Source organism: Tachysurus vachellii, chromosome 24 (genome assembly GCF_030014155.1).
Source record: "Tachysurus vachellii isolate PV-2020 chromosome 24, HZAU_Pvac_v1, whole genome shotgun sequence".
In the NCBI taxonomy this organism is placed as follows: domain Eukaryota; kingdom Metazoa; phylum Chordata; class Actinopteri; order Siluriformes; family Bagridae; genus Tachysurus; species Tachysurus vachellii.
The window spans coordinates 6,164,144-6,185,939 of NC_083483.1; the positions used below are offsets into that span (position 1 = coordinate 6,164,144).

The 21,796-nt window shown below is 40.9% G+C and overlaps 2 protein-coding genes across 2 annotated transcripts; one reads left to right on the forward strand and one right to left on the reverse strand.

The window, feature by feature from the left end:
- The first annotated feature begins 317 nt into the window (after window positions 1-317).
- On the forward strand, window positions 318-17,501 carry tmem39a (transmembrane protein 39A). Its single transcript, XM_060859966.1, has 9 exons — window positions 318-630; window positions 4,409-4,628; window positions 6,830-7,052; window positions 10,204-10,287; window positions 11,029-11,183; window positions 12,291-12,618; window positions 12,717-12,904; window positions 15,045-15,165; window positions 16,460-17,501. Exons 2-9 carry the CDS (start codon window positions 4,516-4,518, stop codon window positions 16,697-16,699), a joined length of 1,452 nt encoding a protein of 483 aa, XP_060715949.1. The 5' UTR covers window positions 318-630; window positions 4,409-4,515; the 3' UTR covers window positions 16,700-17,501.
- A 163-nt stretch (window positions 17,502-17,664) lies between these two features.
- LOC132839151 (serine protease 23-like) lies at window positions 17,665-21,523 on the reverse strand. The gene is made up of 2 exons (XM_060859967.1): window positions 21,309-21,523; window positions 17,665-19,808 (listed from the first exon to the last, which is right to left on the reverse strand). Exon 2 carries the CDS (start codon window positions 19,796-19,798, stop codon window positions 18,683-18,685), a length of 1,116 nt encoding a protein of 371 aa, XP_060715950.1. The 5' UTR covers window positions 19,799-19,808; window positions 21,309-21,523; the 3' UTR covers window positions 17,665-18,682.
- Between the last annotated feature and the right edge of the window lie 273 nt (window positions 21,524-21,796).

The window sequence follows — 21,796 nt, forward strand, 5'->3', positions numbered from 1 at the left end:
CACATTCACTTTACAGGAAGCATATCACATTTCACACAGTTGTAAAATCACTGGAATAATAAAACAATTTTACTCAATTAAAATATCCCATGAATTTTTTTTCCCCCATATCTATATTACATGACACTAAAGCTAACTAGTCTGTGCCCGTGCTCGAATTTCCACCTGGCCTTAAAAAGAGGAGTGTAGTAAAAAAGGTCCAATCCTAAATAGCTACAGTAAGATAGAGATAGTGCCCTAGGTGCTATCGGTTATATCTCACCGCCATGTAGTGCGCCTATATAGGGAAATGCTCGCGGTTTGGAACGCGGCCGCCGTGCCGCACCACGCAGCCGCGTCGATGACGTCAGCGCGAGCGAGGACTCGGTTTGCCACGTCGGTTTGTATGTCGGGGCAAAAAGCGGAGCTAAAAAACGAACTGTTTACTCGCGTTAACTTTGCAACTTAACGAGTGCACCGAGCCTCGGAAGATATTAACTATAAGAAGAAGAAGAGTTTGTTCGAGCTCGTGGCTCCGTTTCCACCCAAAAACAGCATCAGATTGTTATTAAAAACGTCACCAGGGAAACAAATGTCGATGTTTTACTCCGATTGACCGATGCGTCCTTTCCATCCGCTCGGAATTGATGCGTGAGTGTTTTCTCTTTATCTTGTCATCTTTTCAAATCAACCTTGTCTTTTCCTGCACGTTAAAAAGTGGAAAAGTTAAAAAAAAAAAACGGCTGCTGGTTAGCTTCTGTGCTAACATGCTAACTAGCTAGCACCATGGTAACGGCTAAGTAAAAGTAGAAAAACGATTTCTTCTTCCTGTTATTTTGTTTTTGAACCCGAACCGCAGAAACGTCGTCAAACTGTTGAAAAGAAGAAGAAGAAAAAAGAAGCATTCAGGGGTTTTGTTAGTTTTTTCGGTCGGTTAAAGTTGTAGATGAAGCTTTTTAAAGCTACAGGTTGCATCGGCTAAGATACCTGCACACACGCGCACGCACGCGCTGCTGCACGCGCTGCACTTCAGGTGTGATATATATATATATATATAATTTTTTTTTTTAACAAGGTGATTAAAACATACAGTAATAACATACAGATGAGTAAACATCCTGAGCAGAACAACACCGTCCACACGGTACTGCAGACCAGACAGACGTGCTAACCTTCTATTACTTTGTCCTTTAGTTTTCTTTTTGGCTCCCTGGGTTTAAGCTACATGTTGTGTTGTGTTTTTGCCTTTTATTACTTTTTCAGCAGATCTGGTGAAATTTAGGAAGGTAAAACATTCTTGCTCAGTTCCTTCCTCATTTTGCTGATGACTGTGCAAACATACTGTATGTCGAGAGTATGCAACACACACACACACTATTATCCTTGTCAGACCCATATATAATGTAGGTAATGAATTTTCCTTTAAAAAAAAAACAAAAAAAAAAACAGGTGTTTTTTTTTCTACACACCAGGTGTCTTTTATTTATTTTTTTTTTTTAATGAAATAAATTTGTAATCAATTCTAATCTATGGCTTTATTTTTGTACCCCTAGTTCATTTGAGTCAAGGCCTTTTAAGTTGCCCCAGCATCGATCCACTCGTTACACCTCTCCTCATGCCCAGACCTGCCAGCTACAGACATGTGGCAAGAACGACTATATTTCATTTCCTAATATTGTCCCTGGGAGTTTTTCCTCGCCTCTGGCTTCCTCATCAGGGAAAACGTTCCAACGTATGGTTTTTGTCCTGATTTCTATATGTATCTAAAGCTGCTTACATTTGCATTACACGCCAGACGCCCTTATGCAGAGCCACTTACCTTTATCTCATTTATACAGCGGAGCAATTGAGGTGTCATTCAGCCCATAGCTCCTGGGCTTCAAACTCACAACCTTCTCATCAGTAGTCCAACACCTTAACCACTAAGCTACCACTCTCTACAACCCCCCCATCCCCCTTGATTTGTGCTAAAATCTGTAGTAAATGTGCTATAAAAATCCAACTGAACTGAATATTCTAAATTACTAAACGAAAATACATCATATTGTCATTTATCCTTGCATTGCCGTCTGAGGCCTGAGGGACGAGTCATGATTCAAGAAGCTTTTATTGTCATTGCAACCATATATAGCTGGTACAGTACAGAGTAAAACGAAACAACGTTCCTCCAGGTTGTTGGTGCTACATAAAGCAACACAGAACTAAGTGCAGAAGCACATTGCTACATAAAATGCATAATGTGTACAAAAAAGAGCTCGCAAGACAGACAATACAGTACAAACTTCTCCACAGAACACTGCAATACGTCTACACAGGTCTGTGGTTGAGTAAAGGGAGAAACCTCGAGGACCGTTAGAAACAGATTGTAGCAACACTAGAAAGTCAAACGTGTGTAAATGTGGTTTAAAGCATCAGTGTGTTAAATGAAAACTTGGTTCGAGAACCCAGTGTTGTATAAAATGATGCTCCTGAGCTGCTGTAAGTCCCGGTGGCAGTCCTGTAACAGTAAATCAGTGTTATTTCAGGGTTGCCAGGTAGAAAAGATGAAAAGATACAAAAAAAACATTTTTACACATACATTATTCCACCCTGATTTTAAATACAAAAGAATTAATGAAATGCAGGGTGAATGTGGTATTTACAAGAAATTACGCACTTGAAATTCACCTCACGAACTCAATAGTTAAGCTCAATTCTTTGCTTTCTCCCTCACGTCTGTATCTTTTAACCAGAAAGATGCATCGCTCCAAGGTTGATTCATTTTCCATTTACATTTTTTTTTATTCTTCATTCTGTTGTTAGTTGTCACTGTCACAGAGTTGTCGGTTGTGGGTTATTTTTATGATTATTAAAAAAAAAGAAAGAAATTTTGTTGTGTGGCTACATTTTCCCAGTTGCCACATTGATTATTTCAACCAGATCTAAATCAACTGGTGTAAAGTGCACGTATGTGTATGCACGTATGTGTATGCACGTATGTGTATGCACGTATGTGTATGCACGTATGTGTATGCACGTATGTGTATGCACGTATGTGTATGCACGTATGCGTATGTATTTTTGGCCTCCAAAGTTAAAGTAAAACATAGCATCAAAACCTTTTTTTGCTATCATCACTGATGATGAGCTTAATGGTGGCATCATGGTGTGGTTCAGGAGAGGACGTCCCTACTCTCAGAACAAAGCTTGGGCCATTGTTTTAAGTCCCCCAGCACCCAGCTCTCTCTCTGTTTTCCTCAGACACCACAGACCCGAGGGCGTCAAAGCTCACCGCCACCGCAGCTTCCTAGCAGTTAGCAGAATGATAGCTGAATATAGTCTGAGAGAGATACTAGGCGAAAACCTAGCTTACATCTTCAATTACCTAAAGACCCTTAAGTTACCTTTTCTCTTATTTTTTTCCTCCCACATAGACATAACATAAACATTTACATAGACATAACAAACATTTTTATTATCTTTCTCGTGATCTGTTCCTAGTAGTAGTAGTGTTGTATCTTGAAACTAGAGCTAAAGAGGGTGGCATATTTATCTGTTAACCTCTGCAGCGTCTGTGGCGTATTTCTGCATTTAGTCTGTGTAGTCTGTGGTTTTACCCGAGACGTAGCACCACATGTACAACTTCTGTCACTATGTCAATGTCACTAACAACAACAACAACACGTTCTGCACGTCCACTAGCACTGCTCTGTGCAATTTGCTCCTCTAACACTCAAGTAAAAGTAATCTCCTGTAGCATCTCTTTATTGTCCTCACCTCGATAAATCACTTGCTTGGATTTCTTCAGATAACCGGATAAGTAAAAATGGCATTTTGATTGTTCTAATGCTTGAGCTTTGTCTCGCTCTTCAGCGCCGGCTGCAGTCCGTTGAGCCAGGTGTCAATAAACATGAGTCATTTATTAATAAACAGCATCCTAGTAACTGGAGCCTAATGTGGAAATTGGTATTATGGTGATTCTTCAGCCCTATATTCCTTTTTTGGGCTCAGTTGACTATTCCCAAGAAGATGGGAAGATGTTTTCTGTTGTCTTCAATATGATCTGCATTCATTTCAGTCTGATTTTGTCATTTTTTGGATCATGTGTCAATTATTCTTATGACAAGGTGTTGGCAGCCTTTAGAATCATTTCCCTACGGTATAAATGCTTTCGAATGATTAAGTGCTTTTCCCTCCTTTAATTGTACAATTGTTTTAAAAAAACAAAACAAAAAAAACACACACTGTTTTTCACATTAAGTCTTTTCCTGATGCTCTATCATAATCTATTACATTGGTGAATGTCCGGTTGTTGTTGATCATTCAAATCTGATGTTGTATGTCGTGTTATAAAACTGAAGCTTTGCGGATTTTTAAGTCCACATTGTTTAATATCTGATTTTATTTTAGATTAGAACTTCACGTTCTGGATTTCTTCTCATTCCTGCAGTGGCCGGGCTGCACTGGGGGAGGAGGCCGTGAGGACGTTGGAGCTGGGAGCTGCTGGGATTGCGCTGGTCGTGGTGGTGCTGGTGGCTGGCACCGTGCGAGCCGGACATGCCCGGGGGCCGCAGGGGTCCGAGTAGACAGCAGCTGAGCCGCTCGGCGTTGCCCTCCCTGCAGACTCTGGTAGGGGGCGGCCTCAGCAACGGCACGGGCCACAGGAGCAGGTACATGAAGCATCTCTGCCTTAACACCTTGTCCAACACACATCTCATTATACACATCTCATTGTGAAGGGAGTGAGTGAGTGAGTATTTTTTTTATCAAACTTTTTATAATGGTTATCAAAGAGAAAGAGAGGCTGCTTTTGTTTTTGCTATAGACTGAATATAATTTGGGTTGATATCATTTCCTGATATTTACAGCTAGATACATCTTCGAACATTGCACCATCTGGGTTGTTTGAATCCACCTATTTTTCAAGTGATCAGAAGTATTGGAACACACTCCTGACTGGTGCTCTTGCTTATTCCTGTTAGATTCATTATTTAAATCATTAATAGCTCTAAATGTCTACTGTTGTTAAAGCAAATCATTTTGAAGAAGAAAAAAAAGGAAAAACCAACCAGAGCCACTGTATAAGAATTGGGCAAAGCCAATACAACAATTAGTCTTGAAATTTTAAGCGCTGAGGACACTTGGAGATGTTGTCCAAGGAAGACCACAGAAACACTGTGAGAGCTGTGAAGAAAAACACAACAACCTCCTGAGACAGGTGAACGTGTCACCATACACTGGACACTCATCATCAAAAGACCAGACTGGAGATACAGACGTACATCATACTGTCTTTCTGTGGGATGTAACTCAAGATGGCAGCCGAATGAATTCAGACCTCTACAGAAACATTGTCTGAATTCATTCAGCTGCCATTTTGAGTTACATCATTACAGAGAAATACAGCAAATGACAGAGAAATACATCAGATCTAATTGGAAGGAACTTCATCATGCAACACGGCAGATATCTAAAACACAGTGAAATGACAAAAGAAACAGTTTGATTATAATCACTGGCTTGGACAAACTAAATTGTGATCTACAACCAGATATTGCAGTGTTATTTATTAAATTGACATGAGCACCTTATGTTCCCTTACTTTTGCTTAAAAAATGGCTAAAGGTGTTTTTTTTTTTTTTTTAAATTTATAAATACCTCTAGATGTAAATATCAGGAAATACTGATACTTTTTTTTATTTTTTACCTGAAACCAATGTATAGCAAAAACAAACAGATAAAAATCAATAGCCTTGCTGTTCCAATACGTCCTCAATTCTCAGTCCATACTAGTTTTTTAAGTTCAATAGGTTTTTCAATACACCATAAATATTAATGAGCTGTAAATTAGAGTAAATACCTTGCTCTTGATCTATTACGTGGCAACACGCTTATCTCAATTATCAACGTACCACTGGGCTTATTGTACTGTGCACGTCTCATCGACCAGCTCACGCTTTCGCAGTCAGACTGCTCTGATTCGTTACACAGCCGCTGAGGGTTTCATGTCTGCTCCAGATTATTTTTTTTTTCCTCTTTAATTACTTCTGACTTACTTCTGGACTTTATTCTGTTCTTCACTTTAAACAGGTTACAGATAAGTGAAGAGTCCTAATAAAGGAGCAGAGCACTCTGCTTGTGTGAGAGAATTGATCTATCAGCAGTCTGGACATTGATCCCCTTACGTTTAGACACGAACAAAAAAAATCTATCGGGTATTTCCAAGGACTTCACAAAGCTTTGTTTATTCTAAATGTTTGTGTCTAATATTCTGTTTGGTTGCCCCTCAGAAGTGTTAGAGTAATAGTGCTGAGCTATCGTTTTTTAAACCCCACAATGCCTAAACATTGTCATTTAGATTGTTTGTTGTGTTGTCCCTGCATTGTGGTGCTAAACGAGTACAATGCGAAACAATGCAGTGTTCGAACACGGACGTCCAAACGGAAATTGCGTGTGCCTCATATCACGTGCAAACACAGCGTCACAAAAATTAGCATGAGTTGGATCTCAGCTTGTTCAAATGCGTGACCAAATTTAAAAGTCCACGAAAGCTATGAAAGATAACAGTAACTGCTTGGACACTAAACGGAAGACCTGTCCTTGTTAATTAAAACGGTCGTGCCGTGTCACACTTGTTTTTGTTGTTGTATTAAATTCAAGACCGAACCAAAGAGGCTGCTGAGGGATGACTGTTATAGCGGAAACTAGTCAAAATATTTGTTGGTATTGAGAATGAATCGGTGTGATTTCAGCGATGACTCGGTTAAGATCATGATGCATCTCACCGAACCGTCGTAGATCGTTTATCTATAACAGCCCTCTTGTTTTTGTGCTGGCGGTATAGCAGTAATGTGTGGCTCTATCATTCCAGGAGCAGTAACTCTTCGGGTCTGTCGGCTCCACCTCTCACAACCCTGATTACGCCAGAGCCGGTGCGCCACTGCCGTATCCCTGAGCTTCCTCTAGACAGCAGCTTGCTCTTCGAGTTCCTGCTCTTCCTCTACCTGCTGGTGGCACTCTTTGTGCAGTATATTAACATCTACAGGACGGTGTGGTGGTATCCTCACATCCACCCTGCTGCTTCTACCTCGCTGGTACGTATTACTCCTGCAACACACACTCACCATGTAGCAACTACAGATACGAAAATATCAGATATAAAAAAGAACGTAAATGCAGTAGTGAAGGAAGAAGCCTCTTGAAGAAGATTGACTATTAAAGTTAATGAAAGGAATTTGTTGGCTTTGAAATGAACAGTTAATACTAGATGGCCTTCAGTAGTGTTAATGGTTTCAAAGCAGATTCGTCCGCTGTCATGGGCAGAGTCCCGCTTTCTCATCCATCTATTTGTGTGGGAGCGAAAGGACAGAATGCAAGCGCAAGAATATTATAAGCACGAACAAAATAAAACGCGAGATGATCCCTGGAGGCGTACTGAATAAAACAGAGCAACACGTTTCTTTGCTCCTTCCTTGCTCCTTGTTCTCTTTGCAGAACAGAACGTCCTTGCAGTGAACTTTATTTTTCTTACAAATAGCACAAATAGAACGCTCCTGTTCATTTTTTGTGAGAATTTCACACCGCTACCAAAAAAAAAAAAGATCGCAAGTGAAAACATTGTGTAACACGAGCAGCAGTGTATTTGTGAAATTTTATAACTCATGTATTTTCCAGCCAGTAGGCTAACGTCACAGAGCCACTGTTTTTCGGCAGCTGATTTATCACGCTGAAATAAGAGTTAGCAGCTACTGGTGGTGTGTAAATAAAACAACAAGCATGGAGGAGGGTGATATAGAACAAAATCCCCCTAAACACAGAACAGGCATCAGTCTGAATAAACAAGGAAGAACATGCTACTAAATTAGAGGGTAACAATTCAGACCCTGACCAGAAAACTGGTCATGAATGCATGCAGTTATTTTTTTATTTTTTTTTTATAGACAATTCGTTTCCCCGATCCTTATATCGTTCCATGATATTAAATTATCCATGTCGGGATAGGAATTTTGTCCATGTAGTCCAGCTCATACCTGTGACAGTTTTTGAAAAAAGTCTGTGTTTAAGCACTATTTTTGTGTGATTGCCAATAATACTAAAGTTTAGGGTCAATTCCCTTGATTTTTAAAGGAAACACACTTTTTATTTATTTGATTAAAAATATAGTCTGGACATTGCTGTAAATAATTATATCTGGAAAGCTATTAAAAAAAAAAAAAGATTTTTAATGGAATCAGCTCACAGAGGTGAACAGGGTTACTATCATCAGCCATTGCTACTGTGTTCCAGTAGCACTATGATATCTAATCCAGGCAAATTGAGCATCAGAAAGCCCTTTTGCATTCATGTTTGCACACCTGAAAAACATAGTGCTGAAGGTTTAGATTATAGACTCTTTTTAATGGCCAAGGAAAAAAAAAGCCTCCATTCTGAAATCGAGGCCATTCAAACAAAGTGGACGGAAAGCTGAAGAGTTCACACAACGTTGTGTATTATTTCATGCAATGAACAGCACAGACTGGCTCTACCCAGGAGAGAAAGAGAAGACAGTGAAGCCATGATGCACAACTGAGCACAAGGACAAGAACATCAGAGTCCCCAGTGTGAGAAACGGTCGTCTCTCACAGGTCCTCCTCTGGCAGCTTCATCTAATAGTATCCTATTAGACAGAGCTGCAAATAAAAAAAGCCTTATCTAAGACCAATAGAAGGAAGCGATTAAAATGGACTTTAGACAGAAGAAGACTGGTAAAGGTGTTGTGGACAGATGAATCCACATGTTGTGGACAGGTGTGTGGTGTTTCGAACAGAACATGGAGGAGAGCTTGATGCCATCTGTCAAACATGCTGGAGGAAAGGTGATCTACTGAGTGCTTTAGTGGTGCTAAAGTAGGAGATTTCTACACGGTAAAATGGATCTCAAACCGTGCCGGTTTCCTCTTACGACAGGACAATGACACAAAGCACAACTCTAAACTGTGCAGGAGATATTTAGAGAAGAAGCAGTCAGCTGGTGTTGTCTGTGATGGACTGGCCTACACAAACACCAGATCTCAACCACGCTGATCCGCTGTGAGAGCAGCTTGACTGAATGTTCATAATTAATGAAGTGCCAGTTCAACTTGTAGGAGGTGCCTCAGGAAGCACGGGGTCAACATTTTCAATGCCTCGACAGATTGACAACCATATCGCCGAACGTCTAGAACAGGAGTACTCAAATATAAACTTGAAAGGTCCACTTACCAAATTTCCATTCAGTCCGAGGTATGGAAAGGTGATCGTCAAATTACAAATAGAGAACTCCAACAAAAAAATCCCCAGAACTTTCAAACCATACACAAAAAACATCATGGTAGGTCTTTTAGTGTGAAAGGTGACACCTTCTTTGTGCCACCAGTTGTTTAAACTTGGGCATAAAAGGTGTGATGGCCTGATCTAACTATTACACTGCTTGTAGCTTCATAGGATGATTTCAGCTGGTTTATTTTTGTTGTCCTTAACTCTGTGTTCTGAGGGCAATTTTGTTCAAAGTATGCATGCTTGGGTTCATAGTGACGTTTTACATTACCACTTTTGATGATTGCTACCGTGTCGTTGCAGATTAAACACTGGTTTTTTGCTTCCACCGGGGAGCATATTTTTCTGTCCACTCACTTTTAAACTCGCAGTTTTCAAGATCAACTTTTCTTTTCTTGTCAACGGGCAGCTATGAACAAGCCATTTTCACTTTTAGTCAGCAAAAGAAATTAATAAAAATGTCCGATATTTTCGGACGTTACTGATATTTGCACTGTTATTTGCACGATGAGTCTGCCTTTTCACATGTCTGACCCGGAGCACGTGACCGGTCTGGTTGCTATAGCGATGCTGTTACCGCTTCTGTGATTGGACATAGATGAATCAAACAGAGTAGTAGACGCTTCAAAGATACTGTATATAGCGCGGAATCAGGATTGCACGCTGCACGGAAAACTCATTTGGATTATGATTAAAATAGCAATTAGGGTTGGGCATCGGTCCAGATTTAACCCTGTTTGGGTCCGCACACGGACCGGAGTCCGCCTATTGAGTACCCCTGGTCTAGAAGGCTGGAATTTCTGTCTTTGTATAAACCTTGTCAAAATCTTTACTTTATTTTCTGAGCTTTTATCAGAAATGCGAATCCATATTTTTTGCTGTTGAATTTATTCCTCTTCATCTGCATGTCATTGGGATTTGGACCTTAGTGCAGTTTCTTTCTCTTTCTCAGAACTTTTACCTGATCGACTATCACCTGGCTATCTTCATCACCGTGATGCTGGCCAGGAGATTAGTGTGGACCCTCGTCTCAGAGGTACTGCCTTCATCTGCCTTTACAGCCTAATACAGCCTCTGTGTTTCTGCCTCTGTGTGAAAGTAAATGTCTATAACATTAAATAGAATAATGTAGGACAATTTAATACCGAAATGAAATAACATTTTGCTGCTTTACTCTGAAGCTGTGTTGAGGGAAATTTCCATGGAGGGATTTTCCACACCAACTGCAAAACATTGCGTGTGTGTGTATGTATATGTATATGTATATGTGTGTGTGTGTGTGTGTATATATGTGTATATATGTATGTATGAGGGATGTAAGCAAATATAAAGTTGTTTAGAACACACAGTGCATCCTAAATGAAGGGGAATACCGATATTATTAGCCAGAGTATTTCTGGGTTTGGTTGCCAGAGATCAGCAAAATTCCCACCACAGATACATTTCAAAAACCACAATAAGACTTGATGTGTTATAAGAAAAGGAAGACACTTTTATCTGTAACTCCTGGGTATTATATGCAGAACCTTCTTCAGGTTTATTAGTAAAGTACCAATAGATGTTCTTAACTCATACAGGCGTTAGAATGAAGCGTTGCTTAAAATACCTCAATATCCCTCTTAATAGATTCCTGAGTTTTATAGTAGATTCTACTAATATATATCTGCTAAAATATAATCTTGGAATGTTCTTTTAGTGTTTATCCAATCTGGTGATCTGTTTAGAGCTGTAATTACATCTGTGTGTGTGATCTTTTTTGCCTGCTTGCCCATGCCAGGCCTCCCAGACGAACCCCTCTTCATTCGTGCAGTACGTGATGCTGATCGTGGCCCGACTCAGTCTTCTCACTCTGTGTGGCTGGATTCTCTGCTGGACCCTCGTCAACCTCTTTAAGACTAACTCGGTGCTTAACCTGCTCTTCTTGGGCTACCCGTAAGCTTATACAAATTCTCTTTTGCTCCATTACGTTCGAAACACTCAGGCTTTCTGTGACACTGCGCTGTTCAGTTTCTGATCACGTGTCATGTGTCTGATGCTGAGCATTTTGTCGTAACTTTCGAACATCATTAGAGACCCTAAAATATTCTCAACTTACTCTGACATGATGCGTTATTCATGTCACATGTTCTCATGTCTCTCATGTTCATTTTGGGGAAAAAATGGACGGTTCTTTTTATTTATTTTTTTTCAAAGACGAGCTCCTCCCATCAGAGGAAGTATTATAACTTCACCTGTCAAGTATTTCACTTCACTGAAGCACAAACTTCATGTCCACCTGAACTGCAGATTATTTGACCACAAACATGTTGCTGTATGACGCTTTTATTTTGTGTTCAAATGCAAATGACATTCCTTCGTTTTTGACTAAATGTAAATCGTCGGCGATGTGCGATTGTGAAAACTGTTAAATGCAGCTCATCATGTGTTTCTTTCCTTTAGTCTGACGAAACACTTATCTAACTTACCTGCCATGTGGGACATGGCTACATGCTTACATTTGCGTTACGTTTCTATTTTAAGCAGTTCACTGTTAATACTGTCTCATGTCTACTGAAATCATGTGTGCTGACCAATCAGGAGGAAATTTGCAGTTGTCTAAGCATTAAGATCTTTCTGAACACAGATACAGAAATACTAGTTCTAACAGTTATAGTTAATAGTTAATAGTAGGCAGGGTACAATAGTTAGATACTGAACGATCCCAAGCATCGCTGCTGTTAAGCTTAAAGTGGAAGCCGGGGTGCCAATATTTTATTGCATTTTTTTAAGGTTCTGTAAAAATCTGAGTTTAGAAGATGGTTGTTTTGTTTTGCCTGGGTGTGTATTTTCTTTAACAGAGCTAGAGCCATTGTATGTCCATCAAAGTTTAATCAGCCTTCTCTCATAAGCAGATGTCTAATCTAAATGCATCTGATGATCCTCATTACAGTGTTAGGCCACAACTAGACACTTAACATTTGTTTTTCTTTAATACTTTGCCATTCAAATTCGCCTCATGAATGACTTGAATGAAAAAATGTGACATTTGTTTTCCCTCAGGTTCGGTGTATACGTGCCACTGTGCTGCTTCCACCAGGAGGGCCGAACTCAGCCAGCGCAGACAGACTGCTCGTTTTCAGAGCAGGACGCCACAGACGTCCCTGTGCAGCGACCCAAGGACTTCCTGGCGCTCGTGCGCGAGAACCTGCGAGAGCAATTCTTCAGCCCCACCCATGTTCCCACCCACACGTGCCCGCCCTCTCCTGAGCTCATACGCAGTGAGGTGGAGGAGCTCAAGAGTGACTTTAATCGTCGCATCAAAGAGGTGCTCTTCAATTCGCTGTTCAGTGCCTACTACGTGGCCTTCTTACCACTCTGTTTCGTCCAGGTGAGTAGGGTGGTTCGTCATATAGATTAGAGGCAGCTTCATGTAATCAGCTGTGAGTTTTAAATGGTGTGTGTGTGTATGTTTCTCCTCATCCTCAGAAAACACAGTACTACGACATGCGCTGGTCATGTGAGCACCTGATCATGGTGTGGATCAATGCATTCGTCATGCTGATGAGTCAGCTGCTTCCTCCCAGCTACTGCGACCTGCTGCATCGCTCGGCCGCACATCTGGGCCGCTGGCAGCGACTCGAGCACGGCTCCTACAGCAATGCGCCACAACACACGTGAGTGTGAATAATTGGAACAATAATTGCACAGCGCACGTGTGTGTGCAGGAGAAAGCTGTGTGTGTGTGCAGGAGAAAGCTGTGTGTGTGTGCAGGAGAAAGCTGTGTGTGTGTGTGCAGGAGAAAGCTGTGTGTGTGTGTGCAGGAGAAAGCTGTGTGTGTGTGTGCAGGAGAAAGCTGTGTGTGTGTGTGTGCAGGAGAAAGCTGTGTGTGTGTGTGTGTGTGTGTGCGTGCAGGAGAAAGCTGTGTGTGTGTGTGCAGGAGAAAGCTGTGTGTGTGTGTGCAGGAGAAAGCTGTGTGTGTGTGTGCAGGAGAAAGCTGTGTGTGTGTGTGCAGGAGAAAGCTGTGTGTGTGTGTGCAGGAGAAAGCTGTGTGTGTGTGTGCAGGAGAAAGCTGTGTGTGTGTGTGCAGGAGAAAGCTGTGTGTGTGTGTGCAGGAGAAAGCTGTGTGTGTGTGTGCAGGAGAAAGCTGTGTGTGTGTGTGCAGGAGAAAGCTGTGTGTGTGTGTGCAGGAGAAAGCTGTGTGTGCAGGAGAAAGCTGTGTGTGTGTGTGCAGGAGAAAGCTGTGTGTGTGTGTGCAGGAGAAAGCTGTGTGTGTGTGTGCAGGAGAAAGCTGTGTGTGTGTGTGCAGGAGAAAGCTGTGTGTGTGTGTGCAGGAGAAAGCTGTGTGTGTGTGTGCAGGAGAAAGCTGTGTGTGTGTGTGCAGGAGAAAGCTGTGTGTGTGTGTGCAGGAGAAAGCTGTGTGTGTGTGTGCAGGAGAAAGCTGTGTGTGTGTGTGTGCAGGAGAAAGCTGTGTGTGTGTGTGTGCAGGAGAAAGCTGTGTGTGTGTGTGCAGGAGAAAGCTGTGTGTGTGTGTGCAGGAGAAAGCTGTGTGTGTGTGTGCAGGAGAAAGCTGTGTGTGTGTGTGCAGGAGAAAGCTGTGTGTGTGTGTGCAGGAGAAAGCTGTGTGTGTGTGTGCAGGAGAAAGCTGTGTGTGTGTGTGCAGGAGAAAGCTGTGTGTGTGTGTGCAGGAGAAAGCTGTGTGTGTGTGTGCAGGAGAAAGCTGTGTGTGTGTGTGCAGGAGAAAGCTGTGTGTGTGTGTGTGCAGGAGAAAGCTGTGTGTGTGTGTGTGCAGGAGAAAGCTGTGTGTGTGTGTGTGCAGGAGAAAGCTGTGTGTGTGTGTGTGCAGGAGAAAGCTGTGTGTGTGTGTGCAGGAGAAAGCTGTGTGTGTGTGTGCAGGAGAAAGCTGTGTGTGTGTGTGCAGGAGAAAGCTGTGTGTGTGTGTGCAGGAGAAAGCTGTGTGTGTGTGTGCAGGAGAAAGCTGTGTGTGTGTGTGCAGGAGAAAGCTGTGTGTGTGTGTGCAGGAGAAAGCTGTGTGTGTGTGTGCAGGAGAAAGCTGTGTGTGTGTGTGCAGGAGAAAGCTGTGTGTGTGTGTGCAGGAGAAAGCTGTGTGTGTGTGTGCAGGAGAAAGCTGTGTGTGTGTGTGCAGGAGAAAGCTGTGTGTGTGTGTGCAGGAGAAAGCTGTGTGTGTGTGTGCAGGAGAAAGCAGTGTGTGCGCAGGAGAAAGCAGTGTGTGCGCAGGAGAAAGCAGTGTGTGCGCGCAGGAGAAAGCAGTGTGTGCGCGTCTGTGTGCGCGCAGGAGAAAGCAGTGTGTGCGCGTCTGTGTGCGCGCAGGAGAAAGCAGTGTGTGTGTGGTCTGGTCACTTTATCGCTGTGAGTGTCTGTGCGAGAGTGTCTGTGCGAGAGTGTACGGCGAGTGTACGTAGCCTTGTTGCTTTTGTCTCTTTAATGCAATACCAATGTTCCAGTACCTCTAATTATTTACTCAGTACTTCTAATATTTATGATGCTTTCACTATTACATTTACAAATTGAGCTTTTCTGACACGTTGCTATGGTGATAGACCACAAAACTAAAGCAGTGGATTAAATGCGTATAAAATTCCCTCAGCGGAAAAGACTGAAAAAGCAGACTTACATCTGTAGTTTATTCCTTCTGTCCCACTGTAGGTCAGTTTCAGAGGCATTCTGTTTTACATTCATTTGTCTCCTACATTGTGTTTATCTAAAGCCAATATTTTGTTAAATGAAATGTTGTTTTTTTTTTTCAGCCCCACATTCAGCAGGTAAACTCATGAATAGTGTGTTTGTGTTGTTCAGGTGGTCAGAGAACACAATCTGGCCTCAGGGTGTGCTGGTGCGACACAGTCGCTGTCTGTACAAGGCCGTGGGGCCGTATAACGTGGCCTTGCCCTCTGACGTCTCGCACGCCAGATTTTACGTGAGTAGCCTTTTTTTTTGTCATTTAGATTTTTATACTTTAGCTCCTGAGATGCTTGAGCTGGTGAAGTTGGATGTTGATTATTATCTGTGTTCTTTTTGTTTTCTTTCTTTTATATCATAAGAAATCACTTGTTATATAAAATAATGAAATATTAATAAAAATATAAATAAATAAATAAATAAATAAATATACATTTTATAATTTTATAAATAAATTTATAAAAATATAACTTTGTTACTCAATCTAAAGTACGGTGGTGAAAATGTCTGTCTGTCTGTACAAACAATTTATTTTTATAAATATTTCAGACGTGACTAAATGCTGTAGATTTTTAAAATCTGTACATGTTTTTTTTTTTTTCCTGAAATAATGTTTAAATATTTCTAATATTTACATTTCTAATAGTTTCACATTTCCATTTTTAGCCAGTCGTGTGGTAATAGTGCACTGCATAAAGCTGAGTTTAATAAGAGCTTAAAAAGTTTCATTAATAACTTGATTTAATGTCTACAAACATCCGAGTGGAGAAAATGTCTGACTGCACCAACATGCCACGGTTCGCGTGACTGACATCAGAAGGCTGGTTTGAACTTTTCAGGATTTGCTGATCTCTTATAGATACTAAATATCTCTGTACTTTACACACAATGTGCAAACAAACAAACAAACAAAAAAGAAACCATTGGCTCAGTATCTGTTGTGTGGGTGGACACAGGAGGTGAGTGGAGCTGACAGGAGGACTGCAGTAATTAAAATAACCAGCAAGACTGGACAGTTGAGGATGCTGTTGCTTCCAATCCACATTCATGGCTGAAATGCTTTTCTGTCCACTACAGCTTTAAATAGTGGTTATTTTAGTTACAGTAGTCTGCCGTGCAGCTGAAATTCTCCTCTGAGCTCTCGGCAAGGCGTTTCCTTGTGTTCCAGTGCCACTGGCTGGAGATATAGTTGTTTTATTCTCACTGGTTGCTGGCATTTTACCTACCGTGTATTTTGGTTGTTTACACCATTCTGTGTGAAATCTCCAGAGATCAGCAGTTAAAATACTCACACCAGCCACAGTTCATTCACTGAGATCATGTGTTTGTTATTTATTTATCTTCATTCTGTGAACATAAACTAAAGCTCTTGACCTTTGTCTGTATCATATTATGCAGCGTGTTGGTGCTGACTTGATAACAGCACGAACGAGCAAATGTTCCTCTAACATTAGTCGAAAGTGTTTTTATTTTCTTAAAGTATTAGAAACAGAAACATAAAGGTAGACTAATTTCTTTGCGCTCTTCCTCAGTTCCTGTTCCATAAGCCATTGCGGATCCTGAACCTTCTGATCGGGATCGAGTCGAGTGTGGTGCTCTACCAGCTGTACTCGCTGCTGCGCTCCGAGCGCTGGAATCACACGCTCTCTCTGGGCCTCATTCTCTTCTGCAACTACTACGTGCTGTTCAAGCTGCTGCGGGATCGCATCGTGCTGGGCAAAGCCTACTCGTACCCCCTGAACAGCAACAGCCTGGGTCTCAAGTCCCAGTGATGTGTGCTGGAGGCCGTTTAGGGAGTTTTATCGAAAAAGACTGTGAACTCCAGCTGGTATTTCTTTTGATACGGTTCTATTTTCCTGCAACGTTTCTATCTATTTAAGAAAATATTTTATTTTGTATACTGTTACATGAATGAACGCAGGGCATTACGTTTGCATGACGTGATGTCATTTCTTCCCCTATGTAAAAGTTTTGCAAAAAAAACAAACAAACAAAAAAAAAACCACCCAAAAACAAACAGTGGCAACAGAAGCAGACAAGGAGGAGCTTTTTAGCACGTGTCCCACATGACGTCCAGATTTCGCCAAAGATGCGCTTAAAAAAAACAAAAAAAACAAACCAAAACAACCAAGCCCATGGGCAGCCATTGAAGACAGCAGCTCAGCTCTAGATGATCTGAAATACAATTGAATCTTATCTTGTGAATGCTGTATTATTTCTATTCACTGCCTTATTGTATTTTATGATTACATGTTGATAGCACGATTTTTTTTTTGTTGTTTTTTTTTTTTTTCCTTTTCAGATTCCATTTTATTCCTGTCGCCACAGCATTTTGAAGCTTAATTGATGCCACTTTGTTTCCTGTTTATTTATGTTCATCTCTGTGCCAAATCCCAGGATGTACGGGGAGCCTCAGTAATGCCTTTGCCATTATTTTCTACACGGTTTATGGCTCCGGCTGCATAGATGCTGGGTGAGGGCCATAGACTGTCAGACTTTCAGTATTTGACACAATGCAGCATTATTTCAGAACACCATGGCATCCAGAATAAAACAAGAAAACTTCTCCCATTGGCACATCGTGTGGGTGTGTTGTTTGAAAGAAATAATGATGTCTAGCACACAAATAAGCCACAAAGTACGTTTTTTGCCTGAAGGTTTGCACCAGACACCAGACTGCTTCGTAGTCACAGGAATAAATTTGCACTTAAAAATGCTACACAGACTTTATAGCATATTGTGTGTATAAATATATTTATCTATCTAACTATCTCTTCATCCATCAGAAGCCAGACAGGAGCTGTAACACAAAAATGCTTCATATATATTTTTGAGCATCTGAGCAAAAGAAGCCCCGATTCACGTCGTATAAAATCGTATCGTATAAAATGTCTGCGTCCACGGTTACACGTTTTTTATGACGTATTCTGTTCAAAAAGCATTTAATAAACATTTGTATAGTACAGAGTGAATTATCATACAAAGCTGTTAATGACTAAAGAAATCAGTAATTTAAAAATTCAAAGTGCTTTAGGTGCTGACGCTGGTAAATAAGGTTTAAGGGATGTAATGTCTGCGTCTCCAAGTACTTATTTAATAATAAAAAAAAAACTTCTGTGATGAGTCTTAAGGACCTTCCATCCACTACCATTGACTGACACGTGAAGCTTGTTATGGTCACCTAATGTAACCTCAGTGACCACCAGGTGGCGCTAATGGATCAGTAACCACATGCCATCACACGCAGAGTTCATATACAGTATGTAGTAGTCAAAGACTTACTTCTGTACGTTTGACTCGGATAGCTATTTAGAAAGCACCGTTGATGAAATTGATTTACATTCTAGGTTTACAGCCTACAGTGTTTTGTACTGGAGAAGTCCACAGGCGTTAAAAACCGTCTTTGGTGCCGTCAGGTCCGTTCATGTTCACAACCCTGTTATATTTTGCTCTATATAAAAGAATAAGTGCAGGTTTGTTGACTTGAATCCTAAGTTTCAGCTCTGCTATTGGAAAGTATGAATGCAACTAGAGAAGACAAAATTATTTGGTTAATTATCTGTAGACAGGTTTGTAGAAATGATTGTAATTTCTGAAGATTGACAGTATGAATGGGTGCGTTGAGTTAATTCAGTGTTTACATGCCAGTGTTTTTTTTTTTTTTTATGTATTCCTAAGTGTTTCAACTCCATTTGAATGAATCTAGTGGATGCAAAAAAACTTTACTTAACGCAAGGGTAATAAGGAAGATTAATTCAGCCTTCTCTGCAGTCCACATAATTCCCTTTGATCCAGTAACAGATCTGGGCATACTTAAGAGGAGTGATGCGCACTGCGACGTTAAACTCCTGTGGTGCTCCGTTGAGGTCCACCCACTGGTGTCCTGAGAAGATGCCGATCACCTTTCTCTCCCATCGGCGGCGTCTGCGGTCCCACATCCGGGCATAAACTCCAGAGCCGCTAGCGCCAGGCTGAGCATCACAATGCTGATACAGAAGGTCATAAGTTTCATCTCCAGCTCCACAGAAGCGGTAGACCAGCTGGCCAGATCGATCGTTGTCAAAGCCGGAGAACTGCACTCGTTTACCAGGTAGACGCTGGGCAGAAGGACTCACTCCCAGCTTCATGTGTTTGCGCTTGTGAGTCTTCTTGAGTTCCAATAAGGCGTAATCATAGTCCATGCCAATGTCATTAGCGTTACTTTTTATCCAGCCCTTGGGCACGTGTGTGCGCTTGACTCTGATCCACTGGAACTTCATCTTGTTGGCAGTGCTGTTGTTAGATGGTGGGTCCTTTTGGCGTGGCTTCAGAAAACCGACACGCAACCTCTGTGCACCTTTGACGTAGTTTTTTCCATCGTGGATGCAGTGGGCTGCAGTGAGAACATGCTGGTTACCCACTAGCGTGCCTGAGCACCCGGTGGACAGCTTCACAGCAGTTGAGAAGGGGTAGTTCAGCAGGTAGTCCTGGCCCACAATGCTGAAGCGATCATCGTGACCAAAGATCTGGCGCTTGGCTCTGGACCGTCCCTGCTCAGCGTCAGCGCTCTTCAGCGTATTTGGGTCGAAGCCGTAGATTCCCACAACTGTCTCAGTCAGATGGCCATTTGAGTGGAGAGTCTCGTAGGACAGGAATCGTCGCAAGTCCCAGTAGCTGGGTGTTGGGGCTTTCTTGTGACACTCAGGACTGCAGGAAGAGGTCACTTCCAGATGAGCTGGGCCGATAAAATGAGGGGGCGGTCGCTCCTCGGTCTGTTGAGGAAGGACCACAGGCACACGCTGCAAAGGCCACTGGGGCTTCTGATGGAAGTTTGACTGAACATGAAGTAACGGAAGTAGAAGCAACAGGACAGGATGGAGCACAGATGCCATAATAGTAGAACTGAGGAGACAAACGGGAAAGAGAAAATGACCTATTGTGCAGAGAAGCTTCCTTATTTATACTAAGTGCAGTTTCATTTTCCTGTTGACATTTTTAATATCATTTCAACTTAAATATCACAATATACATTTTTTGGCCTCTGCATTCATTTTTTAATACTGAATATTAAACTGAAGCACACTGTAGCTCAAGAGCATGGCATTTTTTCTGGTCTTGTTCTCTTGAATTTGTTCCACCACTATCATGTAATATTTTTTTCTTTCTGTCTTTAATCGATGCAAGGTGACACAAACAAACAGCTCTGCTTGTGCTCGGATGTTGAGACGGCAGAAATATGGAACTGACTGAGCACCGTGTTATTTTTAGCTGCCAGCCTCGTGTATCACACGAGATCAGCGACCTGCTTGGAAAATTGAGCTGTGATAGAATTTCTTGAACGTTTCTGCAGATTTCAGGCAGGGACATGTTTAAATAAATATCAACATTCAGACATCTGCTTTATTTTTCATGCTGTACCTTTGCCTTATTAACACAGTATCCTCTCAGTAGTATACATAAAAGTGCCTCAATAGTATAAAAATCCAAATCTGGGATTTGTAATTTAATGGAAATGTGGAAGAATCAATGCTTTTCTCCCATAATGTGTGATGGACGTTGAGCTGGATTAATTAAAGAAAATGATTTATTTAAAAACATTTTTTCCTAACTACATGGATGTCAACGAATCTGCACAGTACGATTCGATATATATATTTTCATAAGGACCTAATCGGTCTGTGCTGTATCCAACACCTTAAAAATTCATTAAAATGATGCAACAAAGAATCTCTACTATGTGTCTCTTCTACTAGCCCAAAATTATGTGTGTATATATATATATATATACACACACACACACACACACACACACACATACATATATATGTGTATGTATGTATATACATACAATATATATATATATATATATATATATATATATATATATATATATATATATATATATATATATATATATACACACATACTCTTACATATAGATACATATACACACACACACACATATATATATAATATTGTACATACACATATAGATACATACATATATATATATATATATATATATATATATATATATATATATATATATATATATATACATACTGTACATACACATACATATAGATACATACATACATACATATACTGTATTTGCATTATAGTTTTCATGCTGATTTAAATCAAGTGTAGCATTGTATGCATTAGGAACTATAATTATCGCGAAGAGAAATCAGACTTTTATCAGATTTTTAGAAACTTTTTACCATATTATACTGTAATTATCATTAGCATCATTTATAATCTTTGCCACAATTTCTAGACAGGTCTCTTGACTGCCTTAAGCTAAAGAAAAAAGCAGCAAAAGACCAACACCCAGTTTACTGAGTCACAGATTGACAAACAAACTGTAAGTTCAGAAAGTAGTTATATGAGAGTTCTCACCTGTATCTGAGGGGTAGAGAGCGATCAGGTGTTATGAAGGAAATCCTCCGAATGTCCGATTAAAGAGATGAGGCATGGGATGGAAAGGAAAGGTCTTCCTCAGATATCATCTCGTCAAAAGTCCACATGAACGTTTCCTGCATGATGCGTGCTGAGAGAGGAACCGCGTCCATCCACGTGCCGCGCGAGACACAGGCTGCAGATCAGTTCTGCACGTGAACGCGCAACGAGAGCGCGCTCAAAAATCCCAGCTCTGGGGCCAAGTCCCTAAAACTCATTAACCTGGTGGATTTTTAACAGTCTCTCAAGCATACAGCTCTTGCAAATTTTACAAGGTAATATAAATGAGCTTTATCTTTATTATTAAGTATTATTCAAGGTATAAAACTGGACATATCTACACTAAACCTACACTATCTGCACCTTTCTATATAATAAATACATAAATAAATACAAGGTATAATAAATGACTTGTCACAACACTGACT